The sequence below is a fragment of the Acipenser ruthenus genome, chromosome 8 (genome assembly GCF_902713425.1).
Source record: "Acipenser ruthenus chromosome 8, fAciRut3.2 maternal haplotype, whole genome shotgun sequence".
Classification (NCBI taxonomy): domain Eukaryota; kingdom Metazoa; phylum Chordata; class Actinopteri; order Acipenseriformes; family Acipenseridae; genus Acipenser; species Acipenser ruthenus.
The window spans coordinates 1,189,111-1,206,363 of NC_081196.1; the positions used below are offsets into that span (position 1 = coordinate 1,189,111).

General features: G+C 41.7%; 1 protein-coding gene across 2 annotated transcripts in view; it reads right to left on the minus strand.

The window, feature by feature from the left end:
• Nucleotides 1–706: 706 nt before the first annotated feature.
• Nucleotides 707–17,253, minus strand: part of LOC117407129 (calcium uptake protein 2, mitochondrial-like) — an 83,203-nt gene continuing 66,656 nt past the window's right edge. For both annotated transcript variants that reach the window (XM_034922694.2, XM_059027959.1), the window contains 10 exons: nucleotides 16,054–16,085; nucleotides 15,834–15,909; nucleotides 12,269–12,316; nucleotides 11,043–11,125; nucleotides 8,156–8,212; nucleotides 5,820–5,920; nucleotides 3,047–3,218; nucleotides 2,748–2,856; nucleotides 2,278–2,435; nucleotides 707–1,703 (listed from right to left, as the gene is read on the minus strand). In XM_034922694.2, coding sequence (XP_034778585.1) covers nucleotides 1,599–1,703; nucleotides 2,278–2,435; nucleotides 2,748–2,856; nucleotides 3,047–3,218; nucleotides 5,820–5,920; nucleotides 8,156–8,212; nucleotides 11,043–11,125; nucleotides 12,269–12,316; nucleotides 15,834–15,909; nucleotides 16,054–16,085 — 941 coding nt within the window. In that variant the 3' untranslated portion in view covers nucleotides 707–1,598. The remainder of the gene's footprint in view (nucleotides 1,704–2,277; nucleotides 2,436–2,747; nucleotides 2,857–3,046; nucleotides 3,219–5,819; nucleotides 5,921–8,155; nucleotides 8,213–11,042; nucleotides 11,126–12,268; nucleotides 12,317–15,833; nucleotides 15,910–16,053; nucleotides 16,086–17,253) is intronic.

Genomic DNA, 17,253 nt, shown 5'->3' on the forward strand with positions numbered 1-17,253 from the left:
CACACAGTGCAATATTGCATGCTGTAGGTGCACAGCCGGCAGGAGGGTAAGCCAGTGTAATACAGCATAGGAATTGCTTGCTTTGTTCAGTCACCAAATCAGCCTCTATGAAGGCAGAGTAAAGGCATTTAGCAATGAGACCGGGGTCCTACCCAAATGTACTGTACTGTGTTTTCCCTTAATATGTAAACACAGATGATTTAATTGAGTTTTCTTGAAGTAGATGTCCTGTGATCAGCTCTGCACAGTGCTCAGTTCTATTCATTTTTTTTGAAGTGTGCAATGCAGCTCAGCGTTCACTCTATATACAGCTTGTAGTTCTATAATGTAGTCGTGCATCGGGGAAGAGTAACCTTGTTCTGGTTCTTAGTCCTCATCTATATCCACTTAGCCACCTGACTCAATTTGTTAAAATAAAATATAAGGATTTGAGTGTTGTATTATTATGTTGTATAAGGATTATCAAAACCTAAATCACAAGAGCTTTGTAGATCGTAAAATAAGTAAGATTATTATAATTTTTTAAATTATGCATCACCTATTACAATTTATAATGCGAAAGAGTGTTAATTCTGGTCACCAGTAATTATGTCAGATTAATTAACTGGTGGCTAGTTTTATTTATTTTTTAAAGTACATGTCATATATATATATTTCAAAGTCTGTTCCATAAAATGCAAATATAAACCAGACAAAAGCAGCCAAGTCTGCAAAAAGTACAAGCTTTATTATATATGCTATACATCTGTTTAATAAAAACCAAAAACAAAAAGACAAAACCTGTAGTATTCGTCCAACACCACTGACAAAATCATGTTTAGAAACAAACAGAGATTAAAACTCACCCAACAGAGAGAGTACGTTTTGAAACACATTCAGTTTGAGAGCATCCCCTCCCTTAACCCATGTGACCGTTTACATGCAAAAACACAGGCACTCCACGAGCTGAGCAAACACAGCAAACGCATGCAAACAACATGCAGACGTTTTTCCAAATCGGTCCTGTTAAAGTGAGCAGGGTGCATCACTAAATCAGTGCCCTGTTTCTGTGCACTGCACTTTACCCACGAAGAGTTGCTTTAATGCCACGATTTCACAATTTAAACGCTTGTTTTCTCCAGTGATGATGACATAATCAAACAAAGAAGTATAGCGTGATTCTGCGTGACATACAGCATGAATGCTTTGTGAATCTGGCCACTTGTAACAGAGTAGTGTTAGAATAAGAAGAGCCAGAAGGGAATACAGGCTGTTTAACAGCACATATTTGTGGCATTTTATTTTTCATAATTTGCAACACATTCAATAATAAAAAAAAATACTAGAAAAACATTCTGAATCATTCATTTTGTTATCAAAATATATAAAAAAGAAAACCAAAAAAAACCCCATTATTGCCTGTTTATAGGGGATCTTATTAGAAACCAATTAGAAAAAAACTAGAGTCACTTTAAAGAATAATTGAGAGCGATACCAAAAACATCTGTGGAACCCAAACAACCAAGCAAAGTAATATGATATCATTGTGTAGAAACGGCAACCCCAGCGTGCAAGTATAAAGAATCAGTGAGTGAAAGAAGGTGCAGATCGGGCAGGAATCAGAAGGGGCTTCTCCCAGTCTGCCGCAGCGCTTCCTGTGCCCCTTTCAGAGTCTCTCTCTTCACACACTTCCAGTAGCCCTGGATTCCCTGCTGGGGTTGCACCTGTTATAAAAATGAAGTATGGTTACTGTACGCAGGCACTGAGGAGCGCTGAAGCTTTCTCCCTTTGCATATTCCAGCAATCACTCTAACTGGACAATCTAACAACATCAGCAAAGCATGAGCTTTGGAATTCAACACCTGAGGGTGTGAGGCTGTATTCATTTCTGCAGGTCCAGTTTTTTCATCAGATAGCGTCCTCTAGTGGGACTGGTTAATCAAACACCACATCGCAAAACCTCAATTAGCATGCAGCTTACAATACGTGTACGTCTTTTGCCAGCTTGTTCGAAGAGGTCCAAGGCAACCACTAAAACATGTTCTCCACAGAGGCAAAGAAAAACTGACAGATTTGTGGAGAGCAGCAGTTTCTTCAATTGTATTGACAGGAATGGAAAAGTAGCACAATCAACACCATTGGCCCCAACTTGGGTGTCATCATGTACTCTACACCCTCCAGTCTAACAGAGCCAGACAAAGGGTGCAGACAGAAGCGATGTACAGCTGCTATGACATTCATGCATCACACGTTTGATAACTCTGGTTTGGTGAATGCACTTATATTCACCGCTTTTACCTTCAACCCGCGCCGAATTCGGTCATTCATCACTCCCAGGAACTCCTTGTGGCTGAGGCAGTTGTCTCCGTCCAGGTCGAATATCTTGAAGACAGTGTCCAGAACGCTCTCAGACAGCTCATGTCCCGTCGCGATCATCACTGCCCTTTTGAATTCAGCTAAGGGAGGGGGAAAAAAAAACAACAAACAAAAAAAAAACATCAAACCTTGTTTCTGGCCTGCAGTCTGCAGAACTGTTTACCAAGGCACCAATGAGACAGAATGGCACAGTAGGGCTCACAGAGACCGATACATACATCTGCATACGGTAAACTGTCACTTAAAGGGGCCGCCAGCGCGAACCTTAAGGTTTGCAAAGTTTTGTATACAATTGTTTTGAGAATAAACCAAATTAAAAACACAAAACGATGAAGAAACTAGGAATCCAGAATGCAAGGGGGTGGGGTCGATTCTCAGGCAATACCACTTACCCATTTTAATGGGCCGGTTGGCTTCACTGATCATTTTCATAGTGAAGGCAAAATCATCCATGTTGTTGGTGAACAGACAGAACGATTTAAACTCTTCAAAACTGATGCTCTGGAGAAAAAAAAAAAGAGAAATCGAGAAACACGTTAGCTCCCCCGGTGGCACCCATTTCCATTTCCACACATCCTGGACAATGTGCGAATCGGGTTCATAAACAAACGGCTCCACCGGGGCTTGGTTTACTGCGTGAGTTTCTATTTTCCAAGCTGGGAGTGCATGAGCTGGTCCCCAGGTCTCCCACCTGGCCTGGCGGAATCCTCTTCCTCATGTTCTCCCAGTAGGCCTCGTTGTCCTCTTCGTTAGTGTAGTGGAGCAGCCACTCTGCAAAGTCCTCTCTCCTCATGGTGTCCATGCCTTTGGAAAACTGCATGAACTCCATCTCCTGCATTTCAGCTTGCAGATCCTCCATGAACCTGGCAGAAATAAGCACACACGTCTCCTTCAAACACCGGACCGCCAAACGCAGATGAGCAGAGAAATGCTTCAGCGCCCGATGGCACGGGTAAGCTGCATTCCAATTGCACTAACGATGTCATGTAATAAACTGACATTGTGATTGAAAGAATAAGACAGAATCTCAACACGCAAGGCGTATTCTCCTAGAATTAAAGAAATAGATCTATATTTAATCCTCTTCACTGGGAGTGCAATCTAAAACATTTTGAACATGCATTTTATTTAATTTGTTTAGTTATCTGCTTTGCTGCTTCATTCTCTAGCCAGGGGTAAAAATAAATACTAAATAAGAGCTGTACAGTGTTTTTACTACAGTACACTTTACAGGGAATTAACTGCAGTGCAGTGTTGCAGACAGACAAGCAACCACATACAAAATACCCTTCTGGGATACCAAAATATGCTTTCTTACTTCAACCAATGCCTGTTGTGTACTTTATACAATAATTAAAGAGTTATAATGAATTAGTGTGCATTACAAAATAAAGGCAGGGATCTACTGTAATCCCTCTGCTGTTTCTCCCTTATTTAGGGGCAGGGGGCGCCAAAATTCCACCGAAGGACACATATAAGGATATTTTTTATACAGAGCTGGTATTGTTTTATTGTATTAGTTTTGTAATTTAAAACAAAAAATAAAAGTTACAAAAAAAAAAAAATCCCAGCTTTGTGAAAGTAATTAGATTACCTAAGCGATGCTGATGCAATAAGGCAGGGGCAATCAGACTGAAAGTGATCGCACAAGCGTGTTTGTACCGCTGCTGCCAGGTCACATTCTGCCAGACTGTATGAAGTAATACTCCCTCGGCTCAATCTTAATAACAGATGTGGTGCTGAACTCTGCCAGCTCGAGCGGACGCAGAACATCTGGATTGTTAAGAAGTTTGTGTACACGGCTGCACCCACACTATTTGTTCCTCGGATAAAACAAGATGAAATCACTGGGCACGTACCAGGAAACAGATGCACAAGATGTTGAGCAGAACACACAGGTGTTTTTTGCCCGTTTCTCCTCAACGCTGTGTTTTCATTCTCTTTGTAACGTGGATTCCAGTTGATGTTGGTAACAGGAGTATATAGGGCTATTCGGCCCGTTTAAGCTCATCCAGTTCCTAGTAGCTGAATGATCTCAGAACTTGCGTCTTACTAATTTATAATACTCTTAAAGGAAATGTTTATAGTTAAAATAAAGAACGTACGTATACATTAATGTCTTGGCAATGTCTGCAGAGATCGTTAATAACAACAACAAAAAGAGGGGGCCTTTTTATTGAATGATATTGTATTTCTTCTTTATTTTTTTTATATAGCGCCTTTCATAGTGGACCACCACCACAAAGCGCTTTACAGAGGTAGGCTGTGAACTGTGCATTACATGCAGAGTCACTTACATGGAGCACAAGGTTAAGTGACTTGCTCAGGATCACACAGTGAGTCAGTGGCAGTGGTGGGATTCTGGTTACAAGCCCTGGACTTTAACCACTGGACCGCACTGCCTCCTACAATTTTTTTTAACCCGCTCTTGCGGTAAAAAAGGATAATGAATAGAATACACGTAGTAGCCCATTTTTGTAAAAAGAGAACAAGGCAGGCACAGTGTTAAAATATCATCACCTCCGCCCCCTCCCCTTGACAATGATCGATGCCTGTAGCTCCCACCAGTCACTCATCTCTTGTACAAACAGCAGCACGGTCCTGTAATCAGTCACAATGCCTTTCCTGTCCCAGTGCACTGCTGTCAGAGCTCAGCCGATACAAATCACCTTCTCCAGCCAACAATGGAGAGCAAGAAATGATGTGCTTGATTTACTAACAAATAAAAACCAAGAGAAAAGTGATACCTGCCTGCCTGCCTGCACCGGGGTTACAAAGTCACCAGACCATTCACGCTGTGCAACAGATGCTAAACAAACTTTACTATCAAGCAGCGACTTAAATGGAGCGTGCATACATCCAGATTAAAAAAAAAAAAAAAACAGAACAAAACAAACTAACCTTCAACAGACACACCTGACATGAGCAGGGCTTACTGTGTGTGTGTGTGTGTGTGTGTGTGTGTGTGCGCGTGTGGGAAGGGAGGACAGTAAGAGGGGCAGACAAACCCTGCCTACATGCATTATTCTCCTTGTGTTAATACAGCATTTCAAAAATAATCCTGATCTCCACCAGGCTTGTACCCTTCCAATAAGAAAGGAACGATTTGCCCAAGCAGAGACACCACAGGAGACAGGGTTAACCGTGCACATTAACTTATAAAGCAGGTCGCAGAGATCACAGAGACAAGGCTACTGCCAGTCTTATTAGTCAGCTAGCAGATTATTACAAGTCTACCCTACTGAGTGCAGTGAAGCCGTGAATTGGGCAGCAGGGATGCATGACTTGGTCTAGGTAAGATATGGGGGGCAGCAGCAGCAGCATTCTGGACTACTCTAACTAAGTGCAGCCAAGCCATTGCTGCCTGCAAATAAGACCCTTGTCAGTTCTTCTCTGGCAGTATCTTCTTGCGTTTTCCAGCTGATTCAATCCACGCAGCACAGAAGAAAAAGAAAGCATTTTACCTTTGAAACTCCTGGTACTGGAGCTTCTGATTCCCAGCCCGGCCAAACAGATACACCAGCAGTGTTGTGTTAATCTGCTCAGGGCTTTCATTCACAGAGTCCTGAAAAACAAAACAAAACACATATGGAAAAACTACCTGTATACATGGGGTTCTGAAGTAGTACCCTGGTATGAACTTATTTCAACATGCAGGAATAATAACCGCACTCAGTGGACAGGTGAACTGTTCTAATTACACGTACACTTTGTGAAGTATGCCACCAGATGGTACCAGATCATTCCAGAACAGGAAAAAAAAACAAAAAAACACACACAACATTCCAAAGCTGAATCATAAAAATGCATTTAAGTGAAAACAAATGCAAAGAGAAGTGACCTATGCATTGTTGTGGCAGAGAAATGTGAGCATAGCGTCCACATTGTAAAGAAGTGCAGCTGTGCTTTGGGAGAGGCATGCTCTGCATGAAGCAAACAGCAACACCCCCCCCCCCCCCCCCTATCAAATGCCAGGGCTCTGAAGGGACCAGATTTCTTCTTTAAGGGCTTTCTTCTTTCATTGTGTTGTTTCTGATCCTGACAAGCTGCAGATGCCAAAAGAAAATATTTTAATAGGATCTATGAGGTGTAATCTTTTCTAATTAGATGAGCTGCCAATATCGTTAGGAGTGCAGGATTGCACACAGCTGGACAAGAGAGACAGCTTTTAAAAAGAACTACAATTTATTTTGGCAAACACCCACAATGAATGGACTTTTCCTTTTTTTTTTTTTTTTTCAGGACTCAAGCCTGTCAGTTTTGTGGAATGTATTTTGTGGTGTTGCAGTTTTTGAGTTCAATGTGGATTTGACTTTTTTCAGCTGGTTTTAAAAAAAATAAAAATAAATAAATAAAGAAACCTGACAAGCATCTAAGCAATCTACACATTCAGACCCCGATGCTGCTGTACCTCAGCATTAAACGTGCCATGTGTTTGTAGCAGGCACTGGAGTATGTTGGAGCAGCACAACCTGTGACAGGTTTCACTTATTTGATTTAACTACAAACACATGCAGGGCACGTACATGCTGAAGCAATGCTGTGCCACCTACCGCCCCCCTTGTGATAAGCAAACCAAACAACAGGCTTTCCCCTCTGGGATCATGTACAAAACATGACAAATGGCTTGACAGATAAATTCAGCTTTGTATCTGTTTAACCCTTTCATATACAGTATAGAAGGCCTTATTTCCCCCATGGACTGCACCTGGAAGACAATGCATCCTTTCCGGATTGGAACTCCACCGCAGAACTGTCTGGGTCTCAGTGTTCTAGAACATTCTTCTCTAAGCCCCTGTGCAGCGTTCCAACTGAAACAGCAACATCAGTCTGCCTGGTTATTTCTACCATGCTATCTGAAGGCGTCGGGAGCTGAAACGTTGTAGCTAATTATTACAAAAGTGAGTTTTAAGTTTACCAATACTGTTATATATTTGTTATGTTTTATTTGTTTTAATAATTTACATATCTGTAGTCACCTGGTACTAGACGGACCTCTCACTCTATATAAATGTTGTGCTCTGTTTTGTTAGCAAGTACACACTCAATCACCTTGCATCAATTGCAGTGATAAAATGGCATTATGTGAACTTTTCCGTATTCTTCCCCTTACCCAAGGAGACTTCAGTCTAAGCGGGTCGTTCTGAGTCCTGCACAAAGACTTTTAAAATAGAACAGCGTGCTGAGCTGCGCTGTTCTTTCAATACCACTGACTGCTACTAAAGTAACATTCTTTAGACATGACAGAAACATTTAGGGAACAAAGAGGGCCCAGGCTTTCCTATGGAGGCATCCAGAATAATTTCAACAGAACTGTTCTCATGACATCTAAAGAGCCCCTGTCCCTTTTATCCTGCTGAAGAGGCAAGGTGAAAGACAAGCCTCTTTTCATGAAACACACCGCTAATGGTTATTTAGCTTTCAGCATCATCGGTAACAAGCCCCATTAGCCCTGGCATAGCTTCATGCTCCTTGGCCATGTGACATGCAAAGCATTTCTTATTGTAAAATGAAAGGCAGCATTCCTCAGATGTATGCGGTGCCACATCCCCCGATTACTGGGGAGAGAGAGGAACCAAACTGAAAACTGAGTCGCCCCCCCCGGATTCAGCTTCTGCCCTGCTTTCTATTATAAAGGAGGACTTAAAAGCAGGCTCTAATCAAAGTGATGAATGCAGACAAATTACCTTCCAACCTGTCCTGACATTTGGAGGGGAGGGGAGCTTCACATGTTTCACTGCCAGATCAAATCTTTCCCGAGGGTATTTAATGGGTAGGGTGCAACAGAAAGGCTACTTACCTCCATGTCGTCTTTAAACATTTTCACCTCTTTTGTCTTCCCAATGATGTTTTTCAGCTAAAGGCCAAACATAGAACAGTTAAACCAGCACAGTAACTTCAGAATCCCTGTATACCTCAATGCTCTGTAGTGTGAAGACTGTGACCAACAGCAATTCAGAACTGATGCACATTAAAAATGTAAATGACAGCATTTATTAATGACTATTATTAAGACATTGTGTATACTCCTGGGTTTCATTTGCATCGTAAAACTAAAACAAAGTAAGACACAAATGCAATTCTAAACATACAACTCACACTCAGATTACATGCATCTGATTTTGTCATTTTTACAAGCGCAACAGAAGAACCTTTGAAAGAGGCTTGCACGGGGTAACTCAATGCGTTCTGTGAATGTTAAATATTCAGCTTGTATATCAAATCTATGGGATGCAATTGCAGACAGCTCAAAAAACAGTAACTCAGCCTTGCAGACTAGTTCCTGCTATGGATAAGTCATGTATACGGCTAAACCGCATTTATACAGAATATAATCCACGTGAGAACTTCAAACCCAAAAGATTCTTATCAGGAGACTGTTCCTGCTTCTATTACAGAGATGACTATTGTAATGAAGTCAGCAACACAGTACATACCTGTTAGATTCATTCCCTTTTTTGAAGAAGGCAGCATTAACAAAAACAAGGAACGTATCATTAATTAAGCCCTACACAGCAGCTCACAACTGGGCAAAACCAGAAATGACACTTCAAAATCTTGTTAAATTATGCTGTTCGTTCCAGCTTGTCTCCCCACTCCCACATGTAGCTAAATATTGAGCACCACGTGCAACTAACTGGGAGATCCTGACATGTTAGCACAGCGGACCGCTGCCAACACAGGTTTGCAAAGCCACCAGAATTCAGAACATTCAGTTTTAGAATCTTATGTGTTTAGAGATTCCGAAACAAGACCAAATTCTCACATGCTTAAAACAATCATGTTCAATTTTAACCTTGTTTTTATTTTTTTTCAAAACAAACCAAAGCAGTTTTGTTCACGTTTCAAAACTAAACTACTTACAGATCTTCATCTCGGCTTTTAATTCAATAAAAAATGAACCATAAACGTTTTTGAAAACATTTCTATCTTAAAAAAAACAATGGGTTTACACATTCTTAAGAATGAACGTGTTGACAAAAGGGGATTCGAAAGCAGACTGCCAGCAGTGTGTGTAATGCTATGAAAGGAACATTTTCAAGAGGGTGGGTTTCTAATCCTTTCCTGGTGCTTGAACCACAGAGACAGTTCATTCCGCTTGTCTGGGGCTAAAGGGACACCCAAGGAAAGGTTAAACACTGGGCTGGGCTCACCTGGCAAGCCCTTTGATCTTGGGAGGGCAGAAAAAAAGCCTATCCCGGGAAAGCAAGCTATGAAATGATCCTGCTGTGAACATATGCTCTGTGATAAAACACTTACATATGGACACCCCGCTGTGGTAATTTTATGACAGTTACCCCTCTTTTAATATACAGTAGCAGGTAACAGTGAACACAGACTCAATGGACTGTTACAGCTGGTCAATATCTTTTAAACAGTGAAATAGCATATGCGCCACTCCACCCAGTTATAGAACGATAGGTATAACCTTTATGTGTCTTCCAGGTGGGATATGAAGAATGAGGCAAAGCCTGGTTATACTGTATTGCTTTATATTGAAAACAGTTGGAAACAAATTGCCCATATTTTCCTAGTTAAGCAAAACACTTTGAACAAACCCCATTGTGTCTAAACGAATAAAAATTGTAATATTTTAACAAAATACTTGATATGCCATGCATCACTGAATAAAAACATTTGAGGATGGAAAAGTTTCTTCTTAAAGGTGTACTAGCTAGACATTTTTCTTTCTTTCTAAAAGTAACATCTGAACTTCTCCTTTATATTGTCTTTCTTAAAAATACCTGAATTGGAGAGTGGGAGGGTTCCAAAACATTCAAAAAAAGGTTTTCTTTAAAATTCCGCTTTTCACAAATTCTGTTCAACCGGTCAGCTAGGACCTGGGCTAGAACTTAAATGTAACGTTCTAAACACAGAGAGCAGACCATGAAATCCCAGTAACCTAACCTGCTGTGAATGAATCGAGACAGTGTTTATATAGAAAACCAAGTAATCAGCAGTAATGTTAAGCATTTCCACATGGACTCCTCATTGTGACATACCAGGGGCTCAGGCATGGGAATGTTGATGCTGCACACTGGAATGCATGCACACCTTTCGATTCCACACAGCAAGTCATAACAGATGCTTGAGTTCCTCCAGGACGGCTCTGGAGAGCTCCACTGACAAGCTAGCTAGCTGCTGCTCAGAATCCCCTCGTATACAGGGGACTGGTCTGGAGACCTCTTCCAGCTCAGACAGCTTTGAAACCGGCCCATCGAGTCTGCTGCTGTCAGAATCCCCTTGTATACATGGGACTGGTCTGGAGACCTCTTCCAGCTCAGACAGCTTGAAACCGGCCCATCGAGTCTGCAAGGTGTTGGAGGTATCTCCAGCGGTTTATTTGGTCAGCCAACAGTTCCTCAATTGGAATGAAATCCATTGACTGGTAAGGGCAGCGTTGCATGGCAGACTCTTGAACTTAAACTCATATATTTGAGCCCCACACAAGTATGTCAGTAACATCCACATATCTGTGATAGCTCTCTAGTTTACAGCAGGTTACATTTTACAGATTCAGACACCTGAAGTTTAAAAAAAAAAAAAAAAAAAAAAACACATGTAGTGTAGTGCTTTCAAAATATAAATGACCAAATACAGAACCACATCCACCCACCCAGACATCCATCCACCTGAGGCTGTCATTGTAACCCAACCTTCCACAATGCTTTATATTCATGCCATACCTTCAAAAATTCCTTTTTGTCCACCTGCTCATTGCCATCTACATCAAGCATTTTGAAAGCGATATGAAATCCAGTGCATGGCTCTGAAACAATACATTCCATCGATTACATGCATGTGTGACACTATATAACACACACACACACACACACACACACACAGACACATACCATACATTCAGGATAGGACTACACAGGATTGTCAAGGAATGTGCTTCAGACTTTCATTGTAACATACATGCATTTTAGACTTTTACAGAATACACACAGTATAACAACTTGCAGACAATTGTGCAATGCTAAGCTTGATGTCTACAGTAAGGAAAACCTACAGCATAGGGTCTTCATCCCTAATGAGCTATACAATAAAATCAACATATTAAAGTTACAAAACGAGTAAGAATCAGCAGTCTGCCCTAATAACCGTGACTTTCTATGTATGAATGAATGAATGAATGAATGAATGAATGAATGATTCTCTCGTTTGGAATCCTTCGCACCACGGTTCCCAGGCACTGCAGGGACAGTCTGCAGTCTGCAGGGTTAACTCTCTCCTGGGCAGCCGGTTTCAAGCTGAAGCAATGCTTGGTTTTTAAAGCATGTATCCTTGCTCTTCCTGCAGTCACACAGAGTGATCACTGACAGCAGCTTGTCTTGCACACATGTTCAGAACACCAACCCGCAGCGGAGGGGAGAGCGGGGGTGTGTTGTTGCCATGGTGTCCAGGGCACCTGCTTTATAATGATGTCACCAGGGCACTGAAGCTGCAGATAAAGCTGCTCTTACACCTCGGACAGTTACTCCCACCTGAGCACACAGACTGCCAGACAGCACGGCCCCGCACTCAGCTAGACTGCATTTTCTAGCCGAGTTACTGGAACCCCCATTCCCAGCTGTCCAACTTTATACAGACAAGGGTGCCAATAAAGTGCCCTAATGATAACGTTCTCTGCTTTTAAAGTGATTCATGGTCTGTAGTTATTCTTTCTTTCTCGTTTTGTAACATTAACATGGACATTTTGCAGCAGTTAAATCAAAGACAGGAGTAAGCGCAATGGCAAAAAACACCAAACCTTTTAAGGGCTAAGGGGGGGGTGATGAGGATGTTTAATTAATTAGTCCCCCCACCCCCTTTTCTTTTAATAAGCAAACAAGCACTAAAGGCGGGACACTTTCATATTCCAAACAGGTTAATTAAAAAGACATTGTTCCAATAGAATGCTACTTACTTGTAAGAATAGTCAACAGGAATAGGTATTCTGTGTAGGATATCAATCCTTTAAAAAAAGAGACAAAAAACAGCAAAACATGAATATCTTCACATACCCGATCACACACACACATATATATGAAGGTATTAGGCGAAATGTTGGGATGGGTATTTAAAAATCATGTTTCTTTACTGTTGTACAGATATACATCACACTGTATTAGACATTCGCATCTTGTGCAGGGTGAACAGCGTTGCTAATTTTGAAGGAAGAGCAAAAAACCCCCCCCAAAAAAACGCAAACAAAATCAGACCCAAATAAAATTGGTAGTATAGTTAAAGTTAGAAACTGTTGTGCTGTAAACACTGACATTTCCAATATCATCATAAGTTCGGGGTTAATCATAATTGTAATCCCCCCAGCGACTGTTTGTTTTCAGTCCGTCACTGCCACGGCAGGATGAAAGTCTATTGACTCAAGTCATTTGATATATTTTTGGTTGTAAGTACACTTCCTCAAGACTGCTATCTTATCTGATTAGCGTCCCATAGAGAATAGCGCTAGCAGAACCCCGGCACTCGCAAGTTACTTTCAGGAGGCTCTCACTTAGAGCAGGAGCACAGCCAGCAGCTCTCAATACAGCTATGCACAGAGATACAGGGTTTGCAGTAGTAATGCGTTTCCACTTGGGTCGAGCGGATTGCATGTGTATTTTAATGGGTTCATAAATCGACATTCCCCTTTGTCATACTTTAGTGCCGAGCAAGGGAGAAACTGTTAGGCTGCTACTCAAAAGGATCAAAGAATTTCATCTTTGTACCAAATCTGGCAGCAAAAAAACCAATGCGAGGGATAGTATGCTTCTGATTCTCCTGAGAGAAGGCAACACTCGAAGCTGGCAGGCTGTTAGATTGTACTGATAGTGCAGCTAGGCCCACTGCCAGAAAGGGGGCTTTGCTTTATTATGATAGGAACATGTCATTTCCACAAGGTGAAAAGTATTGCAATATTATAGGACACAGGAGTAACACTTTTATTTAGTGTTTTAATGTTTTAAGCAATCCTAACACCAGACACGTGGCACGCAGATCCCCTTTGCTCAAGCAGTGCTACCAAATGCAATAATAATGAACTCCTCAGCCATGGCCGTCATTTCTAAGGTGACTAGGGCATGCGAGTGAAAAAATAACAATCCCAAATCCGTTATCTTGTGTCACTCGCTTCACATTGCAGCTGGTGTGGCAGTTCCCACTGCTATCAACACAGTCTATGATTTCGCGCTCTCTTTGCTTGCCTGGTGGCCTCCCAGACGGGGAGATATGCCAGCACATGACTTATAAAAACACTAGCGGCTGGTTTCATAAACCCTGATTAGCGCTAATCCTGGACCACCTTAGTCTCAGAGAAGTGCCAGTCCGGTCTGTGAAACTGGCCTGGAAAAGTTTGGATGCTTCAGTTCCAATCATGCCTGAGACTGCTTTCACTAGCATCAGCAGCTGTAAACAGAAGAGCTATCTGAGCCCTGCTCTACTGTAAGCAGGGCAATGCTTGCGTAACTACTCAGCCACTTCAGCAATCAAATGATTACACTTACAATACATACACAGGCACATAAATAAATCCACTCTACCCCATTGTGCATCTTGTTAACCTTCATGATTACATCTTTAACTTGTACACAGTACCAGTGGGCTGAGCCTGGCCACAGCGTTATGAAGAGTGTAGGATTGTGGTGTTGAGAAGGACAGGAGAATAAAGAACAGAAACCACAGCCCAACTGGTTTCCCGTGAGTCCCAGCCCAGTATAATCACTGGGTGCCAGGGCCTTGGAGCACGGAAGGGCAGTGTGGAAGTCATTTAGTTCTGCTCTATTTTAAGAGCAGGGCCTCCTCTCACTTTTTATTTATATTTTAAGAACTGCATTAGGAACTGTTCACGGGTTTAACATTGCTAACATGCTGTACAAGAAGTTTTCATAAAGGTTTCATGAGCTTTTCTTGAACCCTTCTCCCCTCCCTTCAGAATGATCAGCTCCCACACGCAGGCCTTTTCAGCCAGGTCACTGCCAAGACCTGCCAAACAAATAAACTGCTTTGCAGGCAGTTTTGAGAAACTCTTGTTAAGAATGTTTTTTGGGCTCCATCAGCTGAAGTTTGTCTGTTTGCTTTGACCAGTCTGAGAACACATTAAGACACTTACAGTACCTTGCAATTTTACAACAAACAACAACCTCCCATTCAATAGCAAAATAGTGTCAATCATTTTGTACACCACTAGAGGGCATACAATGCTTTTTTTTCCTTGCTGCCAGAGGGAATTGCTTTATATGACATGACTAAATACCAAGGACAGGGAAGTCACCCCGCTGTATTTAAACCAGACAAACAACACCATCTGCCTGATATCATTGGGACAGGTTTTGTTTATATTTATACAGTAATTTCTTTGAAACGCTGAGCAGATACACTGTACATGCAACTAGCAGACATGCACAGCTATAAAACAGCCCAACAGCACTTGCTAACAGTTCACAACATTAAACACATGACGCTTAAAACTAGGAGTACTGCGAGTGTAATCTGTCTAATTAAACACATATACAAACAAGCACAACAGGGGATTGGTTACTTAGTGCTGACCCCCCTCGTTAGTGTGTTTGTCTCACAGCTACACACCACTAGTACTTTGAGAATGCCATTGAGTCAAATGTATTGTATGTAGAGTGCCAGGGGGAGGCAGGACACAAGACAGAGCAGTGCAAGTCTGCACAAGACTGAATCCTGCAGTGGAACTGGTGGATTAGTACAGCAAGGCTCCAGCTCCATCACTGCTTGTGCACAGGAGCCTGGCTCTTCTGTACTGTGGTTAAGCAGCTGCATTGAGAGGGGCAAGGTGCCGGTTTGCACCCGAGTTGCTGCCAGTGTATGGGGGTTGCCACTCCCTGTGGATCCCAGCATCTGCATTTGGACCACCTCAATGGTACGACTAGAGATCCAACTCCACAGTACCAATGGCAGGACGTGTTCAAGAACGATGGGAATTACTGGAGCCTGGATATTTTTGGAGGTACGAGGTACACAATTAAGTATCCTGATGCAAAGCGGATGCAGCTGATGACCTCAGCTTACACACAGTTGTCTTGTTGCATATTTCTCAAGGTTGAAGTCTTTGTTTTCAATGGGGATTGGCATCACAGGGGCTGGGTTAAGCTGGACAGCAAGAGAGAAACTGAACTGCAGCTGAAGAGAAACTGTCTGTGTTTACTGCACCTCACACACACACACTTTCCTTTGCTTTTACAGATATGAAAATATTTACTTAAAGATTTTTCAAATAGTGTTTAACGGTTACATCATATTTACTGTTATTATTTTAGAGACAGTAAAAGAAACTCAAATTCAATGACAAACCTTTTGACTAAGTCTTTCTCTATGTCAGATGTTGATAATAAAATCTACTGCTACTGAGTGTTATTATATAGCTATGGATGAAATGCCTATGGCATCAGAAGATCCACTGGATATAAAAGGAAGAGACGGTGTTTTGTAGTTACTAATGGAAATGTTTGAATTGAAGTGCTTACCATGATCCCCCATGCTCCTGAAGAGGCTGGAACCGGCTTTTGCTTTCGAGGCCGTTATCAACATCGCATCAATTTCCTAAGAACAAATAAAACAAAAAAGGTTTTATTGAACGCTTACAATTATCAAACAAGTTAGAGGAAATCCTCATTTTGAGCATCATCTTAAAAGTGAATTTTTTTCTTTTTTTTTTTTTAACAGAACAGATACGATTTGTCTCACCTTTTTGGTCAGGATCTTTTTTTTCAGTTTGTCTGTGAAGGAGAAAATTAAAAAAAAAAAAAAAAAAATGAGCCTTCACTCGGCTATATTGTTAGCGTCTGTTCTCATTGTTTTATCCTAAGAAGAGCGACTACAGGACTCCCCCAAAGAGAAGCAGCCCACAGTGTGAGCCTGGCTTACCGGGATTCAAATAGATCTACATTCACAGGTGTCCCACTCACTGCCACTTCTCTCACGCAAGGAAACAGACTCAAACAGGAGAGGCAGACTTATCACAGCGAGGGACAGAGCATCAGGAATGGTCTGCAGGAATTGCTTTCACTACCCCCACTACAGCCCATTCTTATTCCGTTTCTCACAGGACCTGGCTTTCCAATGGGAAAAATGCACCAGAAGGGAGCGGGAAGGCAGATAGACTGGCAGCGGCTTTTAATTATAACCCAACGATGTTCACTTTTGAAGCAGGGATTTTGATCATGGGAAAGAGCATTGTATTTGGTTAATTAAGTGTGGTTTTCTCTGTAAAACACTTGTTGCTTTTTTATATAAAACAACTTTTTAAAAACACATTGATCTCAAGTGCGAGATAATGTAAGGTAAGACCTCAGGGCCGTCTGTCCCCACTCAGGTGAAAGACATACAGGAGCTCAGGCTGCCAGCTCCAGGGTTTCTAGAGCAGGGCTGTACAACAGACGGTTCACTGAGCTCCACAATACAGTTCATTTGATTTAGAAAGGATGGATGGACAATCTGTAGTTTCAGGTGGAAGCCAGAATGCCAAATAGAAAGGACGCATATGTGTATAAACATGCAACATGTTTAACAAGCACGAAAGCACAGAAGCTGCCTGGTTAAACAGCCCGCTTTTGCTTGTGATTTTTGTGTTTTTTTTTTTTGTTGTTTTTGTTTTTTTTTACTCTTTAAGAACTCTCGAATCTTCGGTCTGGCTGTTTTAGTCAAAAAGGTTTGTCCTATTTACTTATTTATTTAAAATGTTATTCGCTGGAAAAGCCATATGAGCTACAAACGGCAGTAAGCACACAGTTTCAGAATCCATGTGTTCTTGTATTCACTTCTTCACATCGCATGCAATCACAAGGCTGGTTCAAATGATCAAACAGCAATCTCTTTCAATGAGAAAGTGACACTGTGGACCTGAGTTCTGTGGGTAGTTTATTCAAGTCCGCGGGGGCAGCAAAA